General features: G+C 43.2%; 1 protein-coding gene across 1 annotated transcript; it reads left to right on the top strand.

Annotated features, from left to right (window-relative positions):
- Positions 1 to 1,951: 1,951 nt before the first annotated feature.
- On the top strand, positions 1,952 to 11,340 carry LOC131286044 (uncharacterized). Its single transcript, XM_058314906.1, has 9 exons — positions 1,952 to 2,248; positions 2,322 to 3,038; positions 3,105 to 4,855; positions 4,913 to 5,914; positions 6,943 to 7,112; positions 7,176 to 7,257; positions 7,337 to 7,582; positions 7,651 to 8,226; positions 9,222 to 11,340. The coding sequence occupies exons 1-9, from the start codon at positions 1,990 to 1,992 to the stop codon at positions 10,734 to 10,736; spliced, it is 6,318 nt and encodes a 2,105-aa protein (XP_058170889.1). The 5' UTR covers positions 1,952 to 1,989; the 3' UTR covers positions 10,737 to 11,340.
- Positions 11,341 to 23,672: the final 12,332 nt, after the last annotated feature.

Below are 23,672 nucleotides of genomic sequence, written 5' to 3'. Positions count from 1 at the left end.
ACCCTTCCGTGGGTGGCTGGAACTCCTCACCTACAACCGCCTGCAGCAGTTTGTGAAGACTAGTAAATTTTGCTAACAGAACCTGAAGACTTGGCTCGCTTTGCCACTCACTCGAGGCGAAGAATTCACGATCAAACAGGAGGTCAAATGTTTTGGAAATTTTCGTGTGAATGTCCTCTGCACCGATCACGTTTTGTATCCATAATACAACGTCCTCGAAAAATTCGCTATCTGAACCTAGTTTTAAATTAAACTTTTGCATCTCTACGAAAGAATTTAGTTTTTCCATTTTAACTGCTACATTGTTGGATCGGATGATAGAACCAGTGCTGGATAGTGTTGCCGTCACTCGCTGTACATGCTCCTCTAGATTGGACAACCGCTTTGCCAGTGCATCTACCTTTTCTTCCAAACGCCTGGCATCTTGCACTTGCAGTTTTTGTGTGTCGTGGATTTGTTGCACAACTCCCAGTACCTGCAAGATAGCAGTTTGAATCGACGAAGGAACTACCGATGCGCTACTGTCCGGTTCAGCAGTCATTGCCGACAGTGTACCGGATGATGGAAATGGCGTCAAGGATGGATTTGGTGAGGCAGCCGGTTGGATGCATGGAGAGGAATCTTTAAACTTTAGTACGTTTTGAGCGATGGGTGTTTGAGTGGAAGGGAAAGTGGATTTTGAGATAGCATTGATTGTGGTGGATAAAGTGATGGTAGGCTTCGAAGGGAGCGGTGGTTTCTCAGGTTTGGCGGAAGATTTGTTGGTGATGGACAGCGTAACGGTAGGCTTCAGCGGCAACGGTGGTCGACCGGGTTTGGTGGGTTGAATTGACCTTGTAATCACAGTTAAACCCGATTTCAGTGGAACCAACTGCTGCTGCCCGGTGGAGACTGTAGTGCTGTGAATGCCAGGTGGAGAAACGATTGGCATTGGTTGTTGTGTTATTTGCCGGATAAATTCGCCAGTGCCTCCAGTATCGATGCGCATCAGTTTATTAGCCGGCTCCATGTCTAGCTGAAATAGACATAATATAAGGGAAAATATGTTAATAGTCCTTAAAATTCATGGAGAACACTTTTTCTCTGTTGCAGGGTTCGACACAACTGATGTAAACAAACAATCGGCAATTGATTGCGTTATCAATTTCATGGTGTACGACCAGTTCAGATTGATTTTTCACTAAATACAGTTTCCTTCATATTTAAGAAATGCGAACATAACAGTTACACTATATAAACGTACTTTTTTAGACGAACTCTGGTATTTTTCTTCAGGAAAATCGAAACACAACATACAAGATACAAATGGATGCACAAATTTAGTCGCGGATTCAGGTTAGTCTATTTTGGATTTTTTGACAATCAACTCTTTGTATCAATCGGAACTTAGTCCTTTTTGGTTTTTAGTTACAACGGAATTTCAAATTTTTCTTGCTTACCACAGACAAAATTCAACCACCTGGTAACTTCTATCATTTGATAAATGTTTCAAACGATTTTCGTATGAAAATAAACAGCAGTGCCGTGGTAATACCGTGGGAATGTTGCGACGTCGTGTAGATAGTTGGCGTAAAATTCTTACCAAGGTTTCTGCACCTATTTTTTATTTTTCTAAACTTTCTTTTTCAAAAAATAAGAAATACGGAGGAATCTTTATCATTTAAAATTTCTTGTTTTTAAAAGATCTTTTATTTAAGGGATCTACTGTTCGAATCGACCAAGCCACTGAAAAGTTATCTACAAATTAGCTAAAGCTGCCATTATTTTAAATTGCGATCAAGGTTTCTGAAGCTGCTGAAGCAGCTGACAGCTGCCGTGCTAAAATAAAATTGCTTTGTTTACGTTTTGAAGAAGTGGATTTTGGTGGTGAATCCATGCTGGATTGTATAAATTGCTGTTTCGGGGTGCCGGATTTGTCGATAAAAGGCGTAAAAACAAACGGACAGGATCGTATTTCACATCTGTACTAGACTGTCCGTCGAAAACAACATGGCATCGCTGAAGGACTGGGATGTGCTCCGACTGTCCACCCTGATCACGAATGTGAACGCGAAGCTGTCGGCAAGTATCAAAAACGACCAGGAGTATCAGCTTCTGTGTCTGGTGCGGCAGAATGATCAGATCCTGTTCCGTTATATTGACCGGCATGGAGAGGTGCATCTGATGTTGCTCTGTTGGTTCGCTGAAAATCACAAGACCATACGGGACGTGTGCTTTGACAGTACCGGATGTTGGTTGTTGGTGTTTTGTAAGTATCTGCTGCCAAGAGTTGCGATCCTAAGAAGTTTATTTGAAGTGTAAGTTCACCGTTTTGCCTGCAGGTTACGACAACACTCTGCACATCCTTCCGGCACTGTCGATTTGCGACAAGTCTCTCGAGGATGTGGATGGGACGTTCAACCGGGACGAGATCACGTCTTTCATTGTGCCATTCATCGGCCCCCACGAATGTCCCAATCCGCAGACCTGTCCAAACAATTCGCACAACAGCCAGCAACACCAGCCGTCGTCATCGCACCGATCCTCGATTGCCTCCGAGGGCAGTCTCAAGGGAAATGGGGCGCCGGTGGCCGCAGCGGGCATGGCAAGCGAAAGCCCATCGTCTTCCGAGCCGAATCTGATCTTTGACGCACCAACAATAAAAAAATCCAGCTCAACCTACACGACGCACAAGATCGATGAAATATTCGCGTTGAACAGCATCTACCGGAAGCTGTTTCTCGAGCAGCAGGAGAAGGCGCGCGAGGAGGAGAATGCAAATAGAAGCATATCGGCCACCGGGACCGACACGCCGATTGCGATGAAAACGATTGAAGATTTTTTCGCCGAAGGCGCACAGTTGAAGGAGGCCGTCGCCGGTTTAGCGGACGGTGGGTCCAAATCATCGACGCCACAGGAGACCTATACCATCAGTTCTAGCTTGGAGTCGACGGTATCCGCGTCCTGTCCGTATCCTACCTGCTGCAGCTGGTGGCGTACGTTGGCCAGTGAACCTCGTGCCATTCTTGGCTATTCGGATGGGTCGATTTGTGTTGTTGGTAAGTCACTCCTTGTAAAAACGTCAATGACCCTCCACTGGTTGATATTATTTTCTTTTCCCTTAGCACTAACACCCAACTGTCCGTTTCTCGGCAATACCAACTGTGAGCGAGGTTCGATCGAAAAGTTGATCATTTGCCAGGACAACAGCATGGAAACGATCAGCCTGATGATCAACACGTCCACCAAAGAGCAGTGGAAGCTGCTGCTGGAGCAGAAATCGATCAAGTATACCTTCCCCGGTGACATTACGCCCACTGCCGGGCAGGATCTCAAGTCTGAACTGTTGAAATCACTCTCGGACGGTGGCGATAGCAGCAGCTCGGTGCCGATAGAGGACTGGCAGATAGTGCTTTCGTTGCCAAAGGACGGAGAACCGAGTGCCGGATCACAGCCGCGACTGACGCCCACGGCGAACGAAGGAGACAGCAGCGGTTCCAGCCCGAACAGCTCCGAACCTCCGTCAGGGGATGACTTTGAGAAGGTGGAAACGCCCGAATCTGCCGCTGATTCGGGCGCCGGCGGTCAGCAACAGGGCGCCCTACCAAAGTTGTTCCCCGCGGCCAAAGCGCGCCTGCTGTCGTTGCGTGATTTGGGAGCGAAAAAGATCGGCACACTGAAGCTGAAGCTGTCGGAAAGTCGTATCCGTGCGAAGGAACGGGAAAAATACAAGGAGCACGCGGCCAACCTGGCGGTGATGGAACTGCCCGGCATGTACCCGGAAATACTAACCACCCCGGCTGGGCCGTACTTTGTCGTACAGTTTCTTGAGGGGAAGTATTTGCTGAGCGCACTGCACTCCTACTCGGACACGCTGTCGGTCCACAGTATGGATATTAGCTTGATTCCGCTGCATATCTACAAGCTGCCAAAGCATTGCCACTCGACCGTGCTGACGAGGAACGTCCTTTACGTGCTGCACAGTTGCCAACCAGCGGAGGATCCAGCGAAACCGGCCGAGGGGGAGGAAGAGGAGGAGGAGAAGGCCAATGGGGGGAACTCGTTGGATGAGAGCAGTAACAGTAGCAGTAGCAGCACCACCGATGCCGGTGCTCCGAATGCCGTGAGCGTCGTAAGCTGCAAGATCGCCTCGATGAAGATGGGTGACGATTGCGATTTCAACGAACACTCGTTGCTTGGTGTATTCCATTTCCCGGACGAACGGGTCTTGGACATCCACCGGGTGGCCACGATCGGTGAGCACGCGATGGGCGATGGCGGGAAGCACGCCGCCGAAAGCGGCGAAGGAGAAAAACCATCCGACGCTGCGGGTGACAATCGATCGATCTTTCAAAAGTCGGCCGTATCGAACTATCTGCGCATCCAGAAGGGTCTCCGAATGGAGCGCAAACTGGACACATCCGAGGCGCAGGTGATGGTGGATGAGTTTCCCACGATCGAGTTCGATCGGGCCGTGATCGTGACGGATCGTAATCTGTACGCGGTCGAGCTGGCCGATAGTGGTCGGAATCTGTTCCTCGGCTTAGCGCACAAGTGTATCTGGGCGGCGTGTGAGGACTTTTGCGCCACGTTTGGCCTTCCGCTGGCCACCTGCATCGAGTACGCGGGGGATGTGCTGTTGCGCCGGAAGCGTATCTCGGAGGCGCTGATGACGTACAACGTGGCCCGGCTGTCCCCGATGAAGACGGCGCTCAAGTTGGCACTGGCGAACGAAAACAAGGCCTTGATGAAGCTGTGCGCGATGGCACTCCGTAATTCGCACATCATTAACAGTCAGTTCCTGATGCATGATATTATGCGACTTCTTGTCGATGAGGCTCACCTTGGGAATGTGGTTTACGATTCGCTGATAAACGTAAGTTGGCTATTGGTTTCCAGTGGACGTTTGGGTTAATTTACCACTCTATTTCAGTTAAACTCTCGCACAACGCTTAAGCCGATCAACACGGGAGCAGCGTGTAGCGATTTTTCCTACGACAACGACGACGTCCTGCTGGACGTGCAGATTTCACCATCGGATCAGTTCCACCTTTCGAACCTAATGTTTCTGACGCTCTGCGATCGCTGTACGATCGACAAAAACTACATCCCACTGTGGAACTACATCGTGACGAACAGCAAGTACCACACGAGCTTGGCCTGCATCATGCTCTCGCACGGCAAACTCTACTCGACGGCCATTCTGCTGGCGATGACGCGCGGCACCTGTCTGGACGTGTTCAGCTGTCTCGTTGGCACATGGGAGCAAACGACGGCCGACACGACACAACCGCAACCGACGGCGGCGGAAACGAACGCGTTCGTGTATAACCTCTCCAACGAACTGTTCATGGAGTGCCTGATCTACCTGCAGGACTACACGATGAACTACTTCGAGCTGATCCGCCGCTGTCTGCCCGTGTTCGATAATAACGTGCTCGAGCGGCTCATTCGTCAGCTGAACCCGTTCCATCCGGTCTACCGGCCGCTGATGCATCGGCTCACGAACCACGAGAGCAGCGCGAAGGAACCGTCCGGCCGGCATCTGCTGTTCTTCTGCAAGGCGCTGATCGAAACGTTTCTCGCGGTGGCGATCCGTGCGCAGCAGTTGAAGATACACTGCGAGAGTGCCGGGTTTTTGAATGCACTAAAGCATGTCCGGGTGCATCACGAGGAGCGGGCGATCGAGATGCGCCTGGAACGGTTCACACCGATCGCGACCGGGTTCTTCCACGCGGCCGCCGTCGTAAATCGCGTGGCGTTTATTTGGGGCTCGAATGGAGTCAATTGCGCCCTCAGCAGGACCGCTCTGCAGGGGGATGCGATCGGGCCGAATGGGCTACCACCGGCGGCCAGCTTTTTGCGTCAGATCGAGCTGGAAGTGTTGGCCGTACAGTGCGGACGTTTGCACACGCTCTTCCTGACTAGCAATGGGGTAAGCAACCGATTTATGTAAATTTCTTCTAATTAAATGAGCATAGACGTAGAAGATGTTTGTTCGAAATGATCAAAAGATTCGAACGATTTTTTATCTTGTGCATCATTAGATTTGTTTCAATGCGATCCTCTGTACTTAACCCAACACTCAATTTACGAACGACATTTTTTAAACACTACAGTAGTGCAACACTTGCAAGTGTAGAAAAATATCATTCAATATCACCTGATATAATTCATTTTGAACATTTGTATTTTACTTGGTTTAGTTCAATTAGCGATAACTATTTAATATTTTTATTTTCGATCACAATTTTAGTTTCAATGATAAAAATGTCCTCAAAGGATGTTAGATGTTGGACACATTTATACAATATACCATAGAAAATGGGATCCATAATCAATCATGTCCATAAAATTCAAAACAGCTTTCAATGATTCATATAGATATTATTTATGGTAAATTTTAGTCTCAGCTTAATACCATTGAATGCTGTGACTGAAATTTAATAGCTTTAATTGAAGAGTTAGGCAATTCAAATTCAGATCCATGAATAACTCTTTGCTTCGTTTCATTATACTATTAGCTTCCAGTTTGAGATACGTGAATCTTTGAATGAGAGACTCATGAATCCCTAAGATTAATTAAACGGGAAAGAATGATCCTTTTTTTTATTTTCTTTCTTCATCTTTTAACTTCATTAAAGATTCAAAAACATTAATTAAATTTCAGGAACGTTTCGAAACATACACAATTCGAATCTCCGAAGATTCATGAATCAATCTGAATGAATGTTGGATGAAAGATTCATATGAATGAATCTCGTCAAAAGTTTCATAAGGCATAACTCTACTTACTTGTCTTCAAACGGTGAACAACGTTGCTACAACATGAATTGTAGGGAAAATTTATCTCTTAACTAGACAGACTCTTGAAAAATATTTTTATTCATTTATTTACCTCAATCAGGATAGCTCGCCATTAACCTTAAATGTCTTGTTATTTTCTTTCTCTACTTTAATCAGCTTTATTCGATGGGCGCAAACAACCTGGGGCAGCTGGGTATCGGTGGCCACATGCTCAACGCCCTGCAACCGATGTTGGTGAAGACACTCGATGGAAAAAGCATCACACACTTTGCCGCCGGGCAGTATCACAATGCCGTCGTAGCGAACGGACTGCTGTACAGCTGGGGGTAGGTTGCGAAGTAGACGTAAGATGTGGACGCTTGGTAGAGTATATGTTTCCACCTTTCTAGCTGGGGCGTGTTTGGACAGCTGGGCCACGGTACTGTTGAGGACTGCGCGACACCAAAGGTTCTGGAATTTTTCCGCAATAAGGTAAGAGTGTACATTAACCTTAGGCGCTTTAAAGTTGCTAATAGAAGACCTTTTTTTGTTCCCTCCACACTATGTCTAGATTATTGCGCAAATTGCACTGGGCCATGCGCATACGTTGGTTCTGTGCCGTGAGCAACACGATTCCCGTAACACCTTGTATGTGTTCGGATCGAACCATTACGGGCAGCTGGGTTTGGGGCAGGAGGATCCCTTCGGCTGTACGGTGGACACTCGCAACGGGAAATCGTTCCTAGTTTCCTTGATACCTCGCAAAGTGCAGCTAGACGAAGATATAGCGCTCATCAATACGAAGCTGTTTGTAAATGTAAGCAAAATGGAAAAAATAATGTGTGTTGACATTTTTCTAAAACATTACTCGCTTGCCTATTTCAGCTCGTTCTCACAACTACTAACAAACTATACACCTGGGGATCGTCCCCACAAGCGTTGCGATTGGCCACCCAGGCAAGAAAACGCGCCAAATCTTCCAATTCTGGTAAAAGTGGCAGCTATTCAAAGTTCAGTTCCATACTGCGCTCGAATTCGTCCTCCGCTTCCACTGCTCCTTCGACGTCATCGTCATCCGGCACTGGCCAGGACAAATCTGCCGATTCTGATATGGAAGAAAACCCGGCGGAAGATGATGCTCCCACCGCGAGCGCATCGACGGAGGGCGTAGAAAATCAAACCGAAACGCCGGCAAAGGAAGATGATAAAACTGACGCGAATGTGGTTGACGTTGAACTACCGAAAGAAGACACCGTCGAGGAGCAGGGACAATCAGAAACCGGTGTAACAATACCGGAGATAAAGATCACGGATAATAGTGTGGCAAACGAAAGTGTCACTCCTGTCGAAACGGAAGGGGAGGGTGAAAAAAGTAGCACCACGAACGCGCCCGAAGATGCCATGGAACATCTGTTCCCGTCGGTTGTCGATACGTCGCTTGTGGAGGAAAAAATCGTCAAGGTAAGTGGAAAGCAGTGCCTTGTTTTTCATCAATTAGCAATTATTTTGATCAGCAGTATGTATTTTTCTTTGTCATGTTTAATTTTACTCGTTTTGGTATTGAAACATGAACGTTGCATTCGTTTTATAGTTCTTCAGCGTTTGTATAATTTATATGATAGTTGATGATCCTGATGATTGATGTCTCTTTACTGGTACCAGAACATCTATGTTAGGTATCACGTTTTGAACACTGTATACTTTCAATCCATCATTCGAATTTTCGTTAGTTATCCGTTATTTTATTTCAGATTTATTAAGATTATTTGTAAAAACTAGAACTGCTCAAAAATCTGTCAATGGCTAGTTTAATTAAATTTGAATATGAACTTGTTTATACAATTTACTCAGATAATGTGATGTGTGAATGATTCTTTTAAATTTGCATCTTGTGATAAAATGATCAATTCGACATGATATTGATTGAAAAGAAAATATCGTTTTCCAAACTCTATCGGAAGCCTATCGAGTTTATTCTCACGGTGGAATTCAACACTGTTGTGCTTTTTGGCAGAGTTTAGATTTGACAAAAGCGCATAATTACTACAGCTAACTAATTGTTCCATAGCTGTAGTTTCGTGTGGAATGCTCTGAACACCGTTAATGACTTTTTCATAACGACCTTCTAACGAACCGTTACATACCTTCAAATGTCTACCAAAACCGCAAAGTCTGTCTGTCAAAGTTTTTCCATGGTTCACCGTGAAGTTCGTTAAGAGATTTCTGTTTGTTTTTCATGAACACTTGTATTTTATTCGCTCTCTCTCTCTCTCTCTCACTCAACACCCAAAGCAGAAACTTTTTCATGTATTGGTTCAAAGAGGTTGCGGGGCGCATTTCAACGTCCTCGCGGACCACTTGTTTGACATCTCTGGTTTACAAAATTGGTCGCTTCCCACCAATACACACGATACGATTAATTTTTTAAACAATTTTCCTTTCAATCCGTTCATCAGATATCGAGTGGATTGTATCATTTTGCGATCGTGTCAGCGGACGGTAGCATCTACACGTGGGGTAAGAACATCGAGCGCCAGCTGGGTCGTGAGGGTGGCCGTAATGAGGTCCTCATTCCGACCCGCCTGGACAACGTCGAGGGTGTGCAGTATGTTGAGTGTGGTGCCGATTTTACCCTCATCATGACGACCGACCATGTGGTGAAGGCGTGGGGTAACAACAACATGGGCCAGTGTGCCAAAGAGATCAATCTCGATCGGTCCGGCATACCGGGCAAGCTGGTGCGGTTGCCCATTTCGAACCGTGTCGTGCGCATCCCGGACAGTTCGCAGTTTATCGAGGCTCCGTACGAGGTACGACTCCCTGCCAACGATGGCCATGGGTACGGGGAGCCGCTGCGCTTCCTGAAGTCGATGCCGAAATTCCGGCGCACGTTTGTGATAAAGAGTGCCCTGGAGAAGCTGATTAGCAACATTTCGACAATAAGCTCAAGCCTGAACGATGTCAGTAACGCGGAGATGGATGATTTGGTCGGCGAGCTGCCGGATTCGGTTGGCGAGGGCCGGGCGCTACTGTTAGTGCAGCAGAACAATGTCGCAAGCACCCTTTCGTCGTTGCAGTCCGTGTCGTATGCCACTTCGCCGACCTCACTGGCGCTGGACGACGAGGAAGAGGTGGAAGACGACGAGGATGACGATGGGGAAGAGTACGACGAGATTGGATTCGGTGGCCGCAAGGAGGGACAACATGAGTCGAGCGGAGGGGCGCTGGGAGGAACCACGGATCGTTCGGCCGACTCTTCGCGGTTGTTCAACGGACGCTACCTGATGAGCAACGACTTTATCCACTACTGTCTGTACATCTTCCACGGATTGTACAGTCAGGACGATGTGCTGGAACTGACAAAACGGGGCAATGAGTACCACATCCGCATGACGATGCTCAACTACGATTACGTCGAGTCGTTCCGGTTGATACTGGAGCTACTGTCCTCGTCCCTTTCCTCGTCCGCGTCACCCTCATCGATCACGCGCCAGACGCAGAATCTCGTGAAAATCTTCGAGTACTTCACCAAAGACTCCAACATCGTGCCGATGGAGGTGGGCAACATTAAGTACTTCATCTACGAGCTGTTCATGTTCTTCATCCGCCACAACCTGAGCGTGGACGTGCTGGAGGAGTTCTTTCTGCGCAATCTTGACTGCTATCTGGTGCAGCTGGCTCTTGTACTTTATTTCAACAACACAAACAACCTTGCCGCGGCGCGCTCATCCGGATCCACTGGGGTCAGCATTGACACGGAGGTACTGGCGCTCGAGCGAAAGCTGCTCGATAAGTTCAACAACAACAGCGGCAATCCGCTGCTCGCCGGCGAACTGTTTGGTGCCGGCCGCTCGGGTGGACAGGTGGTACGCAAGCTGGAAAATACCGACACGATCAACCGAGCGCTTAGTACCGGGTTCAGTGTGACCGTCTGCCAGAAGCTGCTGGACTATTTCGATCGCTTCAAATGACTATTCGCGGCAGGCGTCGGTGGGGAAATTCAGCTGGACATCCCGGAACGGGCACGCTAGCTCCGTTGCAAACCCCAATGCATCATCATTTGGTATGACTATCGATATTATATTTATTGTTGTAACGTTTCGAATTTATCGTCCGATTTCAAACATCATCGGTTTTTGATAATATTGTTAGTTTGAAGAGAATGGTTTTTAATGGAAATTGCGCCGCGGAAACGTATTCGCCAGAGCGGAGGATGGCACATCTGAAAGTGGCCCTCCTCTCGTGAATGGAAAGACCTGGTACGCATAAATTTGCCATTTTCTATGATTTAATTGTGCCCTGGGCAATCATTTTAACAGTAAACGTTTGGTAGAATAACGAATAACATTTTTTATTGAACGACTTTTGAAAACAAAAACTTTACTTTAATTTTTCGAACCCTAGACGATCGGAAAGACCAACGGTACGCAATTTTCGGTGCCAGATTATTGAATATATTTAAGAAAATACGCACAAGACTTATCTCTATCCTCTACATATGGTATAAACAAACGATAGAAATTACTCGTGTTTGTCGAACTTTACTCGCAAATGTCTACATTTTGTCTAAACTGTGTGAGCGTTTCACTTGCAGCCTTCGCAGGTGTCTATACATATATATATTTTTTAAACCTCATCCTTTACAAGTTGGAAAACTTTTTAAGGGCGAATGAAAATACCCTGTTTTTCATGAGTTTTGCTTACACGATTGCGCAGTGATCATCATTCACAAACATCACCTTTACAGTTCGATCGTCTGGGGTAATGGTTTAGTAAGTTATTAAAAAAAAAACTGCAAAAATTTCCCACCAACACTATAAGATGCTACAACTCCCTAGAACATGATTATTGTTATGTATAGTTTTACTTGCGAAAGATGTTGCGAATGGCAATAATGTGTTACGGAGAATAGAGAACAATTTCATACAACAAACAAACGAATGATGCCATAACAAACAACCCCCAAGGAATATTAACCCCTTGCTGCCATATAGTTTTCGTTCCCCTTGTGGCACCAGTTTAGTGTTTTCATTTGATCTAATTTATCTTAATAAAAATATGCAAAACGGTAGGCGATCGAACTTGTAAAAGACATCTACTGGCCACCTTCATCAACAAATTTGGAATAATAAAAACGCTTTATCGTACATATTAATAATCCACAAAGAATGCGCATTAAAGCAAAAACGCAACGTAGCGTAAGTAGGGTTTAAAGATATAAAATTCAACATAATGGTGCAAAAACAAAAATGCAAAGTCGATAGAATTACCTTTCACGTTTTTTCGGCTGATTAGAGTTTGGGAAAAGCAAGCAAAAGCAATGTATGCATGTTTCGAATTGCGCATATCAAGTTATTGATCGGCTAGCGATTGTTCACGCGCTTTGCTACAGTACGACACATTGAATTGGGAGGTACTTCGATTCATAATGAGTGGTAAAGTGATAAGAAAGATTGGTAGAGATGGCACTGCTTGTTGATAGTGAAATTAAATATAATAGAAATGAGTATCAAATGACTTACCATTTATTCGACGATGGATATATATTTATGGATATAGTGAACTCGACTGCGACTCAACCTCGATTGGCAATAAAACCCAGGCGGATAGAGTAGACAAAAGAGAATGTGAGATGGAATACTGGAGTGATTAAATGCACATTTGGGGAAAACTAAAATTTAGAAGAGGCAATAACAAAGAAACGAGAATAGTTTTACTTCATTTCATAGCTAGAAGACGATATTATGACGTCGTCGGTAAGAACATATTTAAACATGATATACTTTATTTAATTATTCTATCCTTGAGTATTTATGTAGATCAAAAGTAGATTGGTTCAATCGCGGAAAAGCAGCTGCACAGCATCCGCCGTAAAAGCGATGGTTTGTGTGTTTATTTCATACATATTCTAGTCTGTTCAGTCCAACCGATTGGACGCCTTTTTAAATAGTGTTTTGATAAGCATCATTATGTAACTCTTTTCTAAAAGTTTTACGATCGTTACAATACATACAATACATACGAATATTTCGTTTGCAACGTACATAGAAGAACAACAAACCTACCCACACAATAAATGACTGCAGTAATATGCTCAAACAATGTACGAATTCACAATCAGTTTCTATACGAACTTTGTTATTTATTTATTTTTTTAATACTGCGCATATAGGTTATATGAAACAGCAAGATGCAAAACATCGAACAAAAGGTACTACTTACAATAATCTTCAGCAGAGAATTAAACAACTAAACATCCTATCGTAGGAAACAATGCACTTTAGATTGCAATGCAAACCGTTACACCCACTGTGCATCCCAAACGTAAATGATAGCAATAGCTCGATGTGAAAATCGTGTGCTTGCGAGTGTTGCGTGTGTGTGCGTGTGTGCGTTCGTTCGTTTCCGGTGATAACGGTGCGATTAGAGGCAGCATAATGAGAAAACATATAACAATAATGTTGATATGATATGATTATTATTGATACAAGTTTGCAGATGATGGTAAAAAAGGGAAAGGGATCAAACGAACCAATTTACATGGATGTGAGATGCGAGACATCGTTAATGCAATAATAGTGAGAGACAAAAAGAGCAGAAGACAAATGGAGAACTTTGCCGTAGGAAAGTGCACTGTTAGCTTTGAAATGCGTTGGGCTATCGCTTGGCGCACGTGACGAGAGCTTGCCTAATGACAACGGAGGTGATTCATTGAATAAATAATTTGTTTGCAACAGACCAGCGTTACCGCGTTTCTTCACTGCTCTTCTGGTTATTGTGATTTTTTGTTACGCTTTTTCACCAACAGATAAACTTATTTGATTTCGTTGAATATTAGTATCTAAAGTCATTTGTCATTACACATCTTTGTCAGTAAATGCACCGTAAATAAGAGAATCAAATATTATTTTCTTTTCTGGGTCATTGTAATCTTTTATTTACTTGTGTCGCATAAACAAAAGTGTTGAAAACTAAATTCGTGCTTAATCGGATATTTATTTATTTTTGCTACTGCATACCAGTATCCGTTTTTCATTTAATGCAGTAGCTTCTGATATACTTCTAGTACTGATATTACTTCTTTACATCGTTTCGTCATTACTGGGTCGATTTGAAATCTAGTGAAACTTGTTCATAAGAATGTGTGAATTTCCTGGTATATTTTTCCATATTTAACGAATATGGTAGGAATAAAAGCACAAAGGAATGTAGGACAGCCTTAGTATTAATCCATTTAGTGAAAACTAAGAATGTTCTTTTTCTAAATAGTTGCAATTACAGTGTTTTACAGTAAAACTTACACAGATCTTGTATAATCTTCTTCTTCTTCTTCTTGGCGTAACGACCTCTTGGTCATGCCTGCCCCGTTAAGGGCTTACGAGACTTGTTTCCCTGTTGTACGTGGATAGTCAGTCCTCTCGTACAGGGGAGGGTCCGGTCTCGGATGGGATTCGAACCCACGCCGTCGAGGTGGTGAGCCCCGGCGCTCATGGGCCGATTTTCTAACCGGCGCTACCGCTCGGCTGTCGCGGACCCCATCTTGTATAATATTATGTAAATTCAATTCAAATGCTAATTTATGATGGCGTTGGTATTGCTGTGACAAAAATTTCATAATGAGATATTTCTTTGAGTTCCCAAATTTTTCAGCATTTTCAAAACTTTCCTGAAGCCCTGGGAGCACATCAATAATATTAAAAGGGTGAAATATATAGGATTTAATTAGAGAAAGGATACTGCGTAATGGAGGATTCAAATAACCTGTTTGATTAAATTCAGATGTGGTCAATTACTTTTCACCTAAACTCTCACCCTGTGAATCGTCTATATATTTTCCACAGCCTCAGTATAACTATTTTAAACTAGGCAAGGTTGAAAATTTCGATTCGATACATAAAGGTTATGAAAATCCTGCATAGCTTTTCCATCGCTTGAATTCAATGCATAATTTTTGTTATTCAATTTCGAAAGTTTTGAACATTTACTTTTATTCTGCAAACAGTGTTCACGGCTCACCTTTGCTTATGACATTTTTTTCCTTACTCAATGCTTTGAAGTGGTTTGAGTTAATCCAGATTGAAACACAAAAACTGGATTTCTAAAAAATAGCCAATTTTGTGAGGATAAAAAGCATTATACGTATGCCGGTCGAATGAAGTAAGCTTCCCATTTCTGTGGAATTGGATAAAACTGATTTTAATAAGTGCAGCTTGTAACATAAATATTGACAAATCGAACACAATTGATTGCAACTCAGTTGGTAACATTTCGGAGAAAATGAATGGATTGATCTAACGCTGCCGAAAGCGTATATGCTCATGTAAGCAATCATTTCAGAAACATTCATTACTAACTCGCCGCTGGATTCAGCAAACATATTGTAAGTTTTATCATTACACCGCATTGAACGCATGCATTCATATTGCATTCTTTTCTCTTATCCCACAACCAGCTGAAATCGAGCAAAAGGATGTGTCTGCGATTCAGCTATACGCCTAACATGTGTTGGCTCCTTTTTTCTGCTTCGGGTTTTTCTGCCACGAGAAAACTAGGCAAACAATTTATGCAAGCCACTGTTCCATCCTCGAGTGAGTAGGCTCGGCAGCAATCGAGAGACCACCGTTTTCCCGTATCCATCCGAACGCAATAATGTTTATGCTTCAGTTTCTAGAGCCTAACCATATCCGTACGGCGGGGAAAAGGGTAGGATAAAGGGGGCCCGGCGGTGAGGGTAGCACAATGGCGGCGGTGAGGGTAGCACATTTTCATATTGTTCTACTGTTGCACTAGTACGGGTCTGGCCGTGAAAGCTGGCCGTGTGGGAAAGGACAGGCGGTTATCGCTCATAAGAGTATGAAGTAGTTGCACAGTATATCCACCGCAAACGGGAACTTGCTTGCGAGCAATATTTATTATTTTGTGTGACCCTTTGCCGATGTCGATACTCTCTCGATTCTTGACTCTATTTGCCTGGCGTGTAGTGGAGGTGTGTTTGTGCCGAAGGAAGCAGAAAAATTGTACCACAAGCAGTGGGACTACTCCATATCCGGGCATCCGATACGTTGCTCAGCCCATATGAAGTTTGCCGATGCATACGGGCTGGTGCATCTTGCACTTCATGCCGACCAACTTTACTCTCCATTGTTTCGCCCGAGTGGCTTGACGAAGGCCCATCCACGGTCGGTTGAATCGTACTCCGTTGCGTTGCGTTCCGAGCTCCAGAAGCTTCCCAGCAGCCGGAGCGTGGCAAAAAAGCAACGCCACATTATGAACCCGCACGAACGCCATCAAGTACGCCAACGACTCGGAGCCCCCACTTCGCAACTCGATGCGCCTAACCTTGCCCCGCGGTCTAATGCTGGCAGTAAATAATAATTTTATTTAATGTATCCTTCTCCACCGTAGGGAAAGTTATCAAAATTGAACTCCCGGTAACTACTGGCGCAATAAGCTGGAGCCCGGTAGTGGCAGGAAAAACCACAGTGATTGCACTTTCGGTTCGGTTTTGGAGAGTGCAATACCGTTTCATTATTGTTCCGCTTTCTGCAGCACACTCTCGCTGTTGAGGATGCGGGACAGAACCAGTTTTTCTCTTTTCGTGCAAAGTGTTTCCGATAGGAAGTCACGCCAGATACCGGATGCTGACTTTTGAGTGGCTAATTGGGGGACACAAAAACACAAGGTAAAGGTAAGATGAACAAACATGTCGTGAGTTGAACAGGGTGTTAGTTGTGAGATTCGTTGTTCGTGGTAGATGTCGATGGAAATTAATTTGCCCCATCCGATGAAATGTTTTTTCGATTTTAAAGCAAACTTTTATGGAAATGGTCATAGCATTTCTGTAGATTATTAGACATGGACAGATAGTCACTGCAAGCATAGTTTTAAATTACCTTCATACACAAAGAATTTTATGAGTAAGACAGTTAGCGTTTCTATAGGTTAGAAAAAAGTGATAACAGTATTTTCTATTTTTTCTTTTAAATTGATCATATTTGAGAAAGATTTGGTCTATTTGATATATTTTTAAGGCGTGTGTTACAACCGTGTGTGGTTGGGTAAAAATTACTATTTATATTTGAAACATTAAAAGACCTTAGTTTTTTGTGAAGAAAAAATACTATTATTTCTAATATTTGTTTACTATTATTTCTAAAAATACTATTATTTGGAGTGGAAAACCTTACCACACAAAAGCCTTAATTTATCTGATTTTGCTATACTTGCCATCGTTTTAACGTTTGCATTAAAAAAATAGACAAATTTTCATCAGTGATAAGAAAAAAGCTAACCAAGCTAATTGAACGAAATACATTTTATTGTAAAGTTACATCTTAACTTAAGTACTTTAAAAAAATATTCTGACAGTCAATAAGCCGGCCTTTACGGTCCTTGGCCGAAACTTTAGCCAAAGCCGACAAAATCATTCATGTAAGGATGTTTTTCCGTTGTTGTGAGGAATTCATGACCAAATGCTACTCCGTTTGGGCCTTAAAATGTTGGAATAGGTCCTACCTTTAAATAATGTTTATACTTTTTGATTGGTTGTAGTTGAAAGGCATAAGGAGGGTTAGTAGTGTGGGGTATATCAATTATATTTGACCCGTTCAACTCCTCCGATGCTCTTTGCGCATGATTTACTGTGGACAGGGATGTCCAAACCACTGAATCCTACTCTTTATGATGTTTTCTGATAAAGTTGCTTAGTTTCGGAAGGCACTGGACGCTATATACTTCGCCATACGCCGGAAGTCTTGACTGGAAGAACAGCGACTTTGTGCATAATTTTCTTGCTGATTTTCAGCCACGATATTGCATTCTATGGGAGTTCAGAGACCCAAACACAATTCAAATATACAAGCTTCAAAAGCGAGAGTTTTTTACCATTCGTCGTCGTCTGGCTTTAAATTATTATTGGTCACGTGGATAAAGCTGGATGTTTTAACATACAATCAAACGTAGATGGTTTAATGTTTTGGCCACGGCGGATTCAAGTTAAATGATACCGCTATTGGGGGTCCGCGACAGCCGAGCGGTAGCGCCGGTTAGAAAATCGGCCCATGAGCGCCGAGGCTCACCAACTCGACAGCGTGGGTTCGAATCCCAACCGAGACCGGACCCTCCCCTTTACGAGAGGACTGACTATCCACGTACGACAACAGGGAAACAAGTCTCGTAAGCCCTTAACGGGCAGGCATGACCAAGAGGTCTTTACGCCAAGAAGAAGAAGAAGAAGAATAAGAAGAAGAAGAAGAAGAAGAAGAAGAAGATGATACCGCTATCAAAATTGTTCTAAATTAAAAAAAAATTCTACTCTTTATTTTGCTTCCAACAGAAAGTTGCTAGCGTTTTCCGTTTTTGCATGAAAAGTCGTTGAAATTTGTTTATTTTTTCTAATCCAAACGTTATGTACAGTTCAAAGTTTGAATTTTTTCGGCGGGGTATTTTATTGAACGAAAATAATATTCATTACTTTTAAACAAAAGTAAAGCAGTGTTCGCTTTTGTTCAGGAAGTTTTAAGCCAAATATTTGTCAAACCGTCGAATAGAAGACAGATAATGGTAATAACAACTGTTTTAGAATGTACGATAATCGTTACTTGTTCTTATTTTGTACTAAATAGTTTCTGTATAGGTTCATCTATTCAGATTCATCATTTCAGATGACTTCCTGTTCTGTTAAACTCCAAACAACTTTTGACTGTTTGCAATTCGTCCCGAATCTCGCTCATTAGTGGCTTTAACGTTTAGGATCAATTAAGCAAATTCTGTATCAGACGCTTTTGATGTTGAAATGAAAGGATGGGTGTAATCATCAGTTGATTCGATACGTAAGTGTACATGCACTTCCGAAATGAGAATGCAGTTTAAAACATTCAGTTTCAAGCGTGATGGAGTGGAACTACTTAAACCATGCTTCACATGATATACTCATGGAGCTGAAACGTCCCAATTTTTATCTGTAGTTTTTTTTACTGAAAGCAATCTCAGTTCGTGCTATCCAGAATCTAGACTCGCATGGCTGCTGGGAAACTTGCACTGTTTCGCTGCCCAGGATCGGTTCGTAATCGTACGTGGAAAATGCAAACCCGCTTCCAACGAACCACCGACATGACTGACTGACAGCTGGCCGTACGACTGATCCCCGTTTGTTCCGTTCGTTCCGCTCGTTTTGTTTTCCAGACTTCGTTTCGCCGTCCCAACGAAACGGATGCTGGGGGAAAAACGCGTTTGAAATGGAAAGCCAGCGGGCGGATGTATATTTTGCGTTTTAGATCCAATTCCAGCTGAAAACTGGCGGAAAACGAGGAGCGTGAAAAGTGTATAATTTGTAACAAAACTATTCTCCCGGAGTACCATGGGGGCGGTTCGGTTCCCAGAATTGGGTTCGGGATTTTTAGTTGGTTTTGGTTGGCGGCGCCTGGAGTTGCTCTGGCACGGGTGTTTTTTTTTTGGTTTTGTTTTTTGTACTCGAATCCTTTTTCTCATGTGTGGCGTGGGTGTGTGGTGTCCTGTCGGGGGTTGCTTGCCGTTCGAAATTCGCTTGCTGAACTCAAACCGAACGCGTTCGAAAGGCAGGACGAATGGGCACGATAGACACAGGCACCTAATACAGTGGCGCGGATCTCCCGTGTACGGTGGGATTTTCCGAGTATAATAGTAGGTTGTTCCAGCCAAAAATGATCATACGGAGCCGCACCGTACGGTGTGGGGCATTACTTTTCCATCCGCTCGGAATGGTCCCTTTTCGTTCCTCGCGGCCCAGACGCCTTTCGGACTGGGAACACAATTGGAGCGTTCCGTTCGCGGTTTCGGGTTCGGACGCGCGGAGTTAGATTTAGCAAAGTTCCATATTTAATCTGTGCATATGAAATTTATCCCGGTGCAGATGAATCTGAATGCGGTAAAAGTTGGTGCCACACTACTGCTGGGGGTTGGTGGATGGAAATCGTTCGGTAAAATTAATAATAGCGAAATGTAACCAATGCTCGGTGCTCTGGGTGGCGTACAGTCGGCGCTGCCCTGGCAAGCCGGAAAGTTGGCGGATGTGATTAGCGAGAGTAGATTTGGAAGTTTGCAACTCCTAAACCAGATGCAAATGCCCTGGCAGCGCCGTAGATGGACGGGCCGCGGTGGCATATAAATTGAAATGCAATTGTGTCATTGTTCTGCGCAGCTTCCACCGATACTTCCTCCGAGGCGCTGGAGGAAGTTCTGCATTTGGACCGTCGATAATCGCGCTTAACAGACCGTTTGCGTGGCTTCTTGGGGTCGAAATTGTGCGATTTGTTCCAATGCTTTCATTTATTCCCTGGTGAAGACTTGTGCTTTCGCTGGACGCAATATGAACAAAACCAAGCTTTTGTTCTGAAAAGTAATAAGTCTGCGTAAATATAAATGCATACAGTTTTACAACGTGACACAAATGATAAAGAGGGCAGTAAATTTTTCTAGCTTCTAAGTAAATACCATATATTATTTTATCCGAGTATAACGACCTCGTTTTGGTTAAAGTAAAACGGGTAGTTACTTGTTCGATTTATACAGATAGTTAAAAATGAAAGAAACAAATGAAACAATGAATTATAATGCTAACTTTGAATGGCAACAATAAAATTGTTAAAATGGTGTAAAGTTAGAGATAAAAATGTAGTTTTCATAAACATTGATTAATAAATCAGGTCGATTGTTACAGACGCTAAAATACGCTTCTTTTAAACAAGAGACAAGACGACTATTCCAAACTATGTTGATGGTTTGGATGGTTGGAGACAATTTAAAAACCATATTGAAAATTTTTGTTCTTTTCTAGCTTGGATGAAGGACCTTTTCTATATTTCCACTATTACTGTCAGTGCAGTCCTAGAAATGTATCATTCGTGACATACATAAGTTGTAAAACGGTAATTCCATTAATTTGCATTATTTTGCAACGAGGCTTAACTAAGCACTTCTTTAGGTTTGTGTTTTGATGATTATCAACTGATTGTAATTTTAAACAAATTCATTCATTGGAGATAAATCTATGAATAATTTTTGTTTGCTGTTTGTTTGATGTTTTACTTTTGCCGTTGTTTTACATGCTCCTTGCAACTTGGTGTGATGCAATATAATAATAAAAAAAATCGATCGAATAAATTGGATAAAATTTTTGTTTTTACGCTGGAATAATGATTCATCAGGTGGGTTAACACTAGTGTTAGAGCGTACTGAGTAAGAATGAGTGATTGAGTTGAATCTTCCTATTGAATGATTGATTTTTATCTTAAAGGATAGTTTATGTACTCCTTTATGATTCCTGCGAATCCTTAACAGGTATTCGAATCCCAAAAGAGTAAATGAGTGAGTAAAAGAGCTGCCAAACGGATTCGCATCCCATGTTGAGCTTCAACTTTAGTAGATTCAACTGTAGTTGAACTGCAAAGGTTATCGAGCAATCAGCACGGTGGTTGAGAGCAGAGAATCGTCGTCCAAACTGGTTACGGCTTCACTGGCGCCAATGATTATTTGCAACGGTTTAGGCAGCAGATTAGATGTAGAACGAGCATCTTCTTCTTCTTGTTGGCGTAACGACCTCTTGGTCATGCCTGCCCGTTAAGGGCTTACGAGACTTGTTTCCCTGTTGTACGTGGATAGTCAGTCCTCTCGTACAGGGGAGGGTCCGGTCTCGGTTGGGATTCGAACCTACGCCGTCGAGGTGGTGAGCTCCGGCGCTCATGGGCCGATTTTCTAACCGGCGCTACCGCTCGGCTGTCGCGGACCCGCGGAACGAGCATACAGGAGCTGTAAAATGGGAAGCAGATAAGACAACGATCTAAAAGCCGAAAACTCACCCCAGTTCTGGAACAGACTAATATTCTGCACGTCAGTTCTGGAACAGACTGATATTCTGCACGTTAGCGGAATGCAGAATCTCGCACATACCCGTTCCAATCCAAGCATGAGGCGCTCCTTCTCAAGAAGCATCCATTCTCGAGGCTGATCGTGGAGCATCAACATGAACTTCTTCTTTGTGTCGATTTGACGACTTTGTTGCTGTGAGACATGAGAGAAAAGAAGTGACCGTTACTAGGTAGTATTCGGGTGAAAATCAGCATGAAATAGTCGAACTAAACGAAGAAATTATAAATCCGGGGTTTTCCCAACTGAGCCACAAAAAAAATCACAAATTAACAACTCTATTCCCCGTTCTTAGCATCGAACCAGCGTTGCCACGAAATGAGCAAACTCACATTTCTCAGCCACCTCGCCTAACTCACCAGCTCAGCAAACAAAGCTGGCTGCAAATTACACGAAACTAGGGGTCTTATCCCCTTTTCCCACTTTAAAGGCACTTCATTCAAAGACACATTCCATAGCGCGAGAAAAAATATTCATTTCTTATCATACATCTGAAGTCGGTCACATCAGAAATGACCTATGGATAAGATCTTTCTGACACATTTTAAACAAATTTCGAGCAAGAGTATCTCGTAGCATTACTTCTTCTTTTTCGTGTAACGAGTGTCTTGGTCATGCTTACCTGGTTAAGGGCCTACAAGACTTTTTTCCTTTGTGAACGTGGACAGACAGTCCTCTCGTACAAGGGAGGATCAGGTCTCGGTTGGGATTCAAACCCACGCTGTCAGGGTGGTGAGTCCCGGCGCACGTGGGTCGATAACTAAGGTTCATATTTTCTTTTTTTTGCACATTTACATTGTATTTCAACAACGATCAGATGCTGACAGCTATCCTATTTGCCCCTGTTCTACTATCAGCAAACATTATGGTACTGAAAAATGGGCAGACAAAATCACAACATGCGACGCTTTCAGTTTTCTGTATCGTGTGGGATTCAAGAAGTTTGTTTTGAATACTCTACAACGAATTTGTTTTTGAATTAACACTAAAACGCTTGTATTTTTTGGCTCTACTCTTTTACGCAGCTTTATTCGGATGCGGTTTTGTTCACTTGTTGGATGTCTTTTTCCATTGGACAGATATTGTAACACTTCCGAAAAAAGGCTATTTTGATAACACATGATCGGCATGAAAGCTTCGACTAAGTTATACACGGTGTCGGGCAACATCGCGATCAATCTCAACGAAGACCGTCTTGTTTACAAAGCTGGCGACAAAGCCACGCGCTGTACAACTACAGATGTACTCGGTATCAAGTTCAATGTCCCAAGCATTGGCAAGAAAAAACTCAAGCAGTTCAAAATGCACATGCATGCACCGCCAAACGAGGTGATTCTCGCATATGGACCCGGTGATCTGGATATTAATAGAGAGAAAAGATAGCTTTTTATATCAGTTAACATAGAACAGTTTGAGATTGTGTGATCACCGTTGATGCTATATGGGAGCTGAAATTAATGGCGAATAATGTACAGTGTCGAAGTTTTGAACACCGAACAAATCGACAAAATGGTACAGTTTTCGTCAGTATTGGTTGTTTGTCTTCATTTCGCGACGTAGCACGATGGAGCGAAGCCGGGATAAAAATCAAAAATTAAACTTTGGATTTCAGAAAAATTAAATATGTTTTCTCAAACTACAAGATGAATCTAAGAAATCACCCAAAAACTAGAGCCTCTATTCTTCCAGGTTTTTAAAAACAGCCATCATAGTCAAGACTTGTGAAAATATTGTGTGAAAAATTGAAAAAAAATCCATCAACTTTGAAGATCTGTAACTCTTTTTAACCTAATGCCATCGCTAAGGATTTTAAAAGATTGTAATATGATGCATACCCACTTATAGTCTAGAATGTTTTGTAACAATAAATGATGAGTTTGATGAGAGCGAAAATATTTTGGAATTAAAACCGAATTTTAAAACGTCAAACTTTGTGACAAGGGAGGTAAAAAACCCAATCTTTTATTCGCTACTTCTTGTTCGCAACTGGCTGATTAGTTCTTATC

The sequence above is a fragment of the Anopheles ziemanni genome, chromosome 3 (assembly GCF_943734765.1).
Source record: "Anopheles ziemanni chromosome 3, idAnoZiCoDA_A2_x.2, whole genome shotgun sequence".
NCBI classification, from domain to species: Eukaryota; Metazoa; Arthropoda; class Insecta; order Diptera; family Culicidae; genus Anopheles; species Anopheles ziemanni.
The sequence above is the reverse complement of the archived record's forward strand: the minus strand, read 5'-3'. Positions and strand labels throughout refer to the sequence as shown.

Coding starts and splice junctions, on each gene's coding strand:
- LOC131286044 (XM_058314906.1), top strand. CDS start 1,990: ATGGCATCGCTGAAGGACTGGGATGTGCTCCGACTGTCCACCCTGATC. Junction 2,249..2,321: donor ATGTTGGTTGTTGGTGTTTT/GTAAGTATCTGC, acceptor TTTTGCCTGCAG/GTTACGACAACACTCTGCAC. Junction 7,258..7,336: donor TGGAATTTTTCCGCAATAAG/GTAAGAGTGTAC, acceptor CACTATGTCTAG/ATTATTGCGCAAATTGCACT.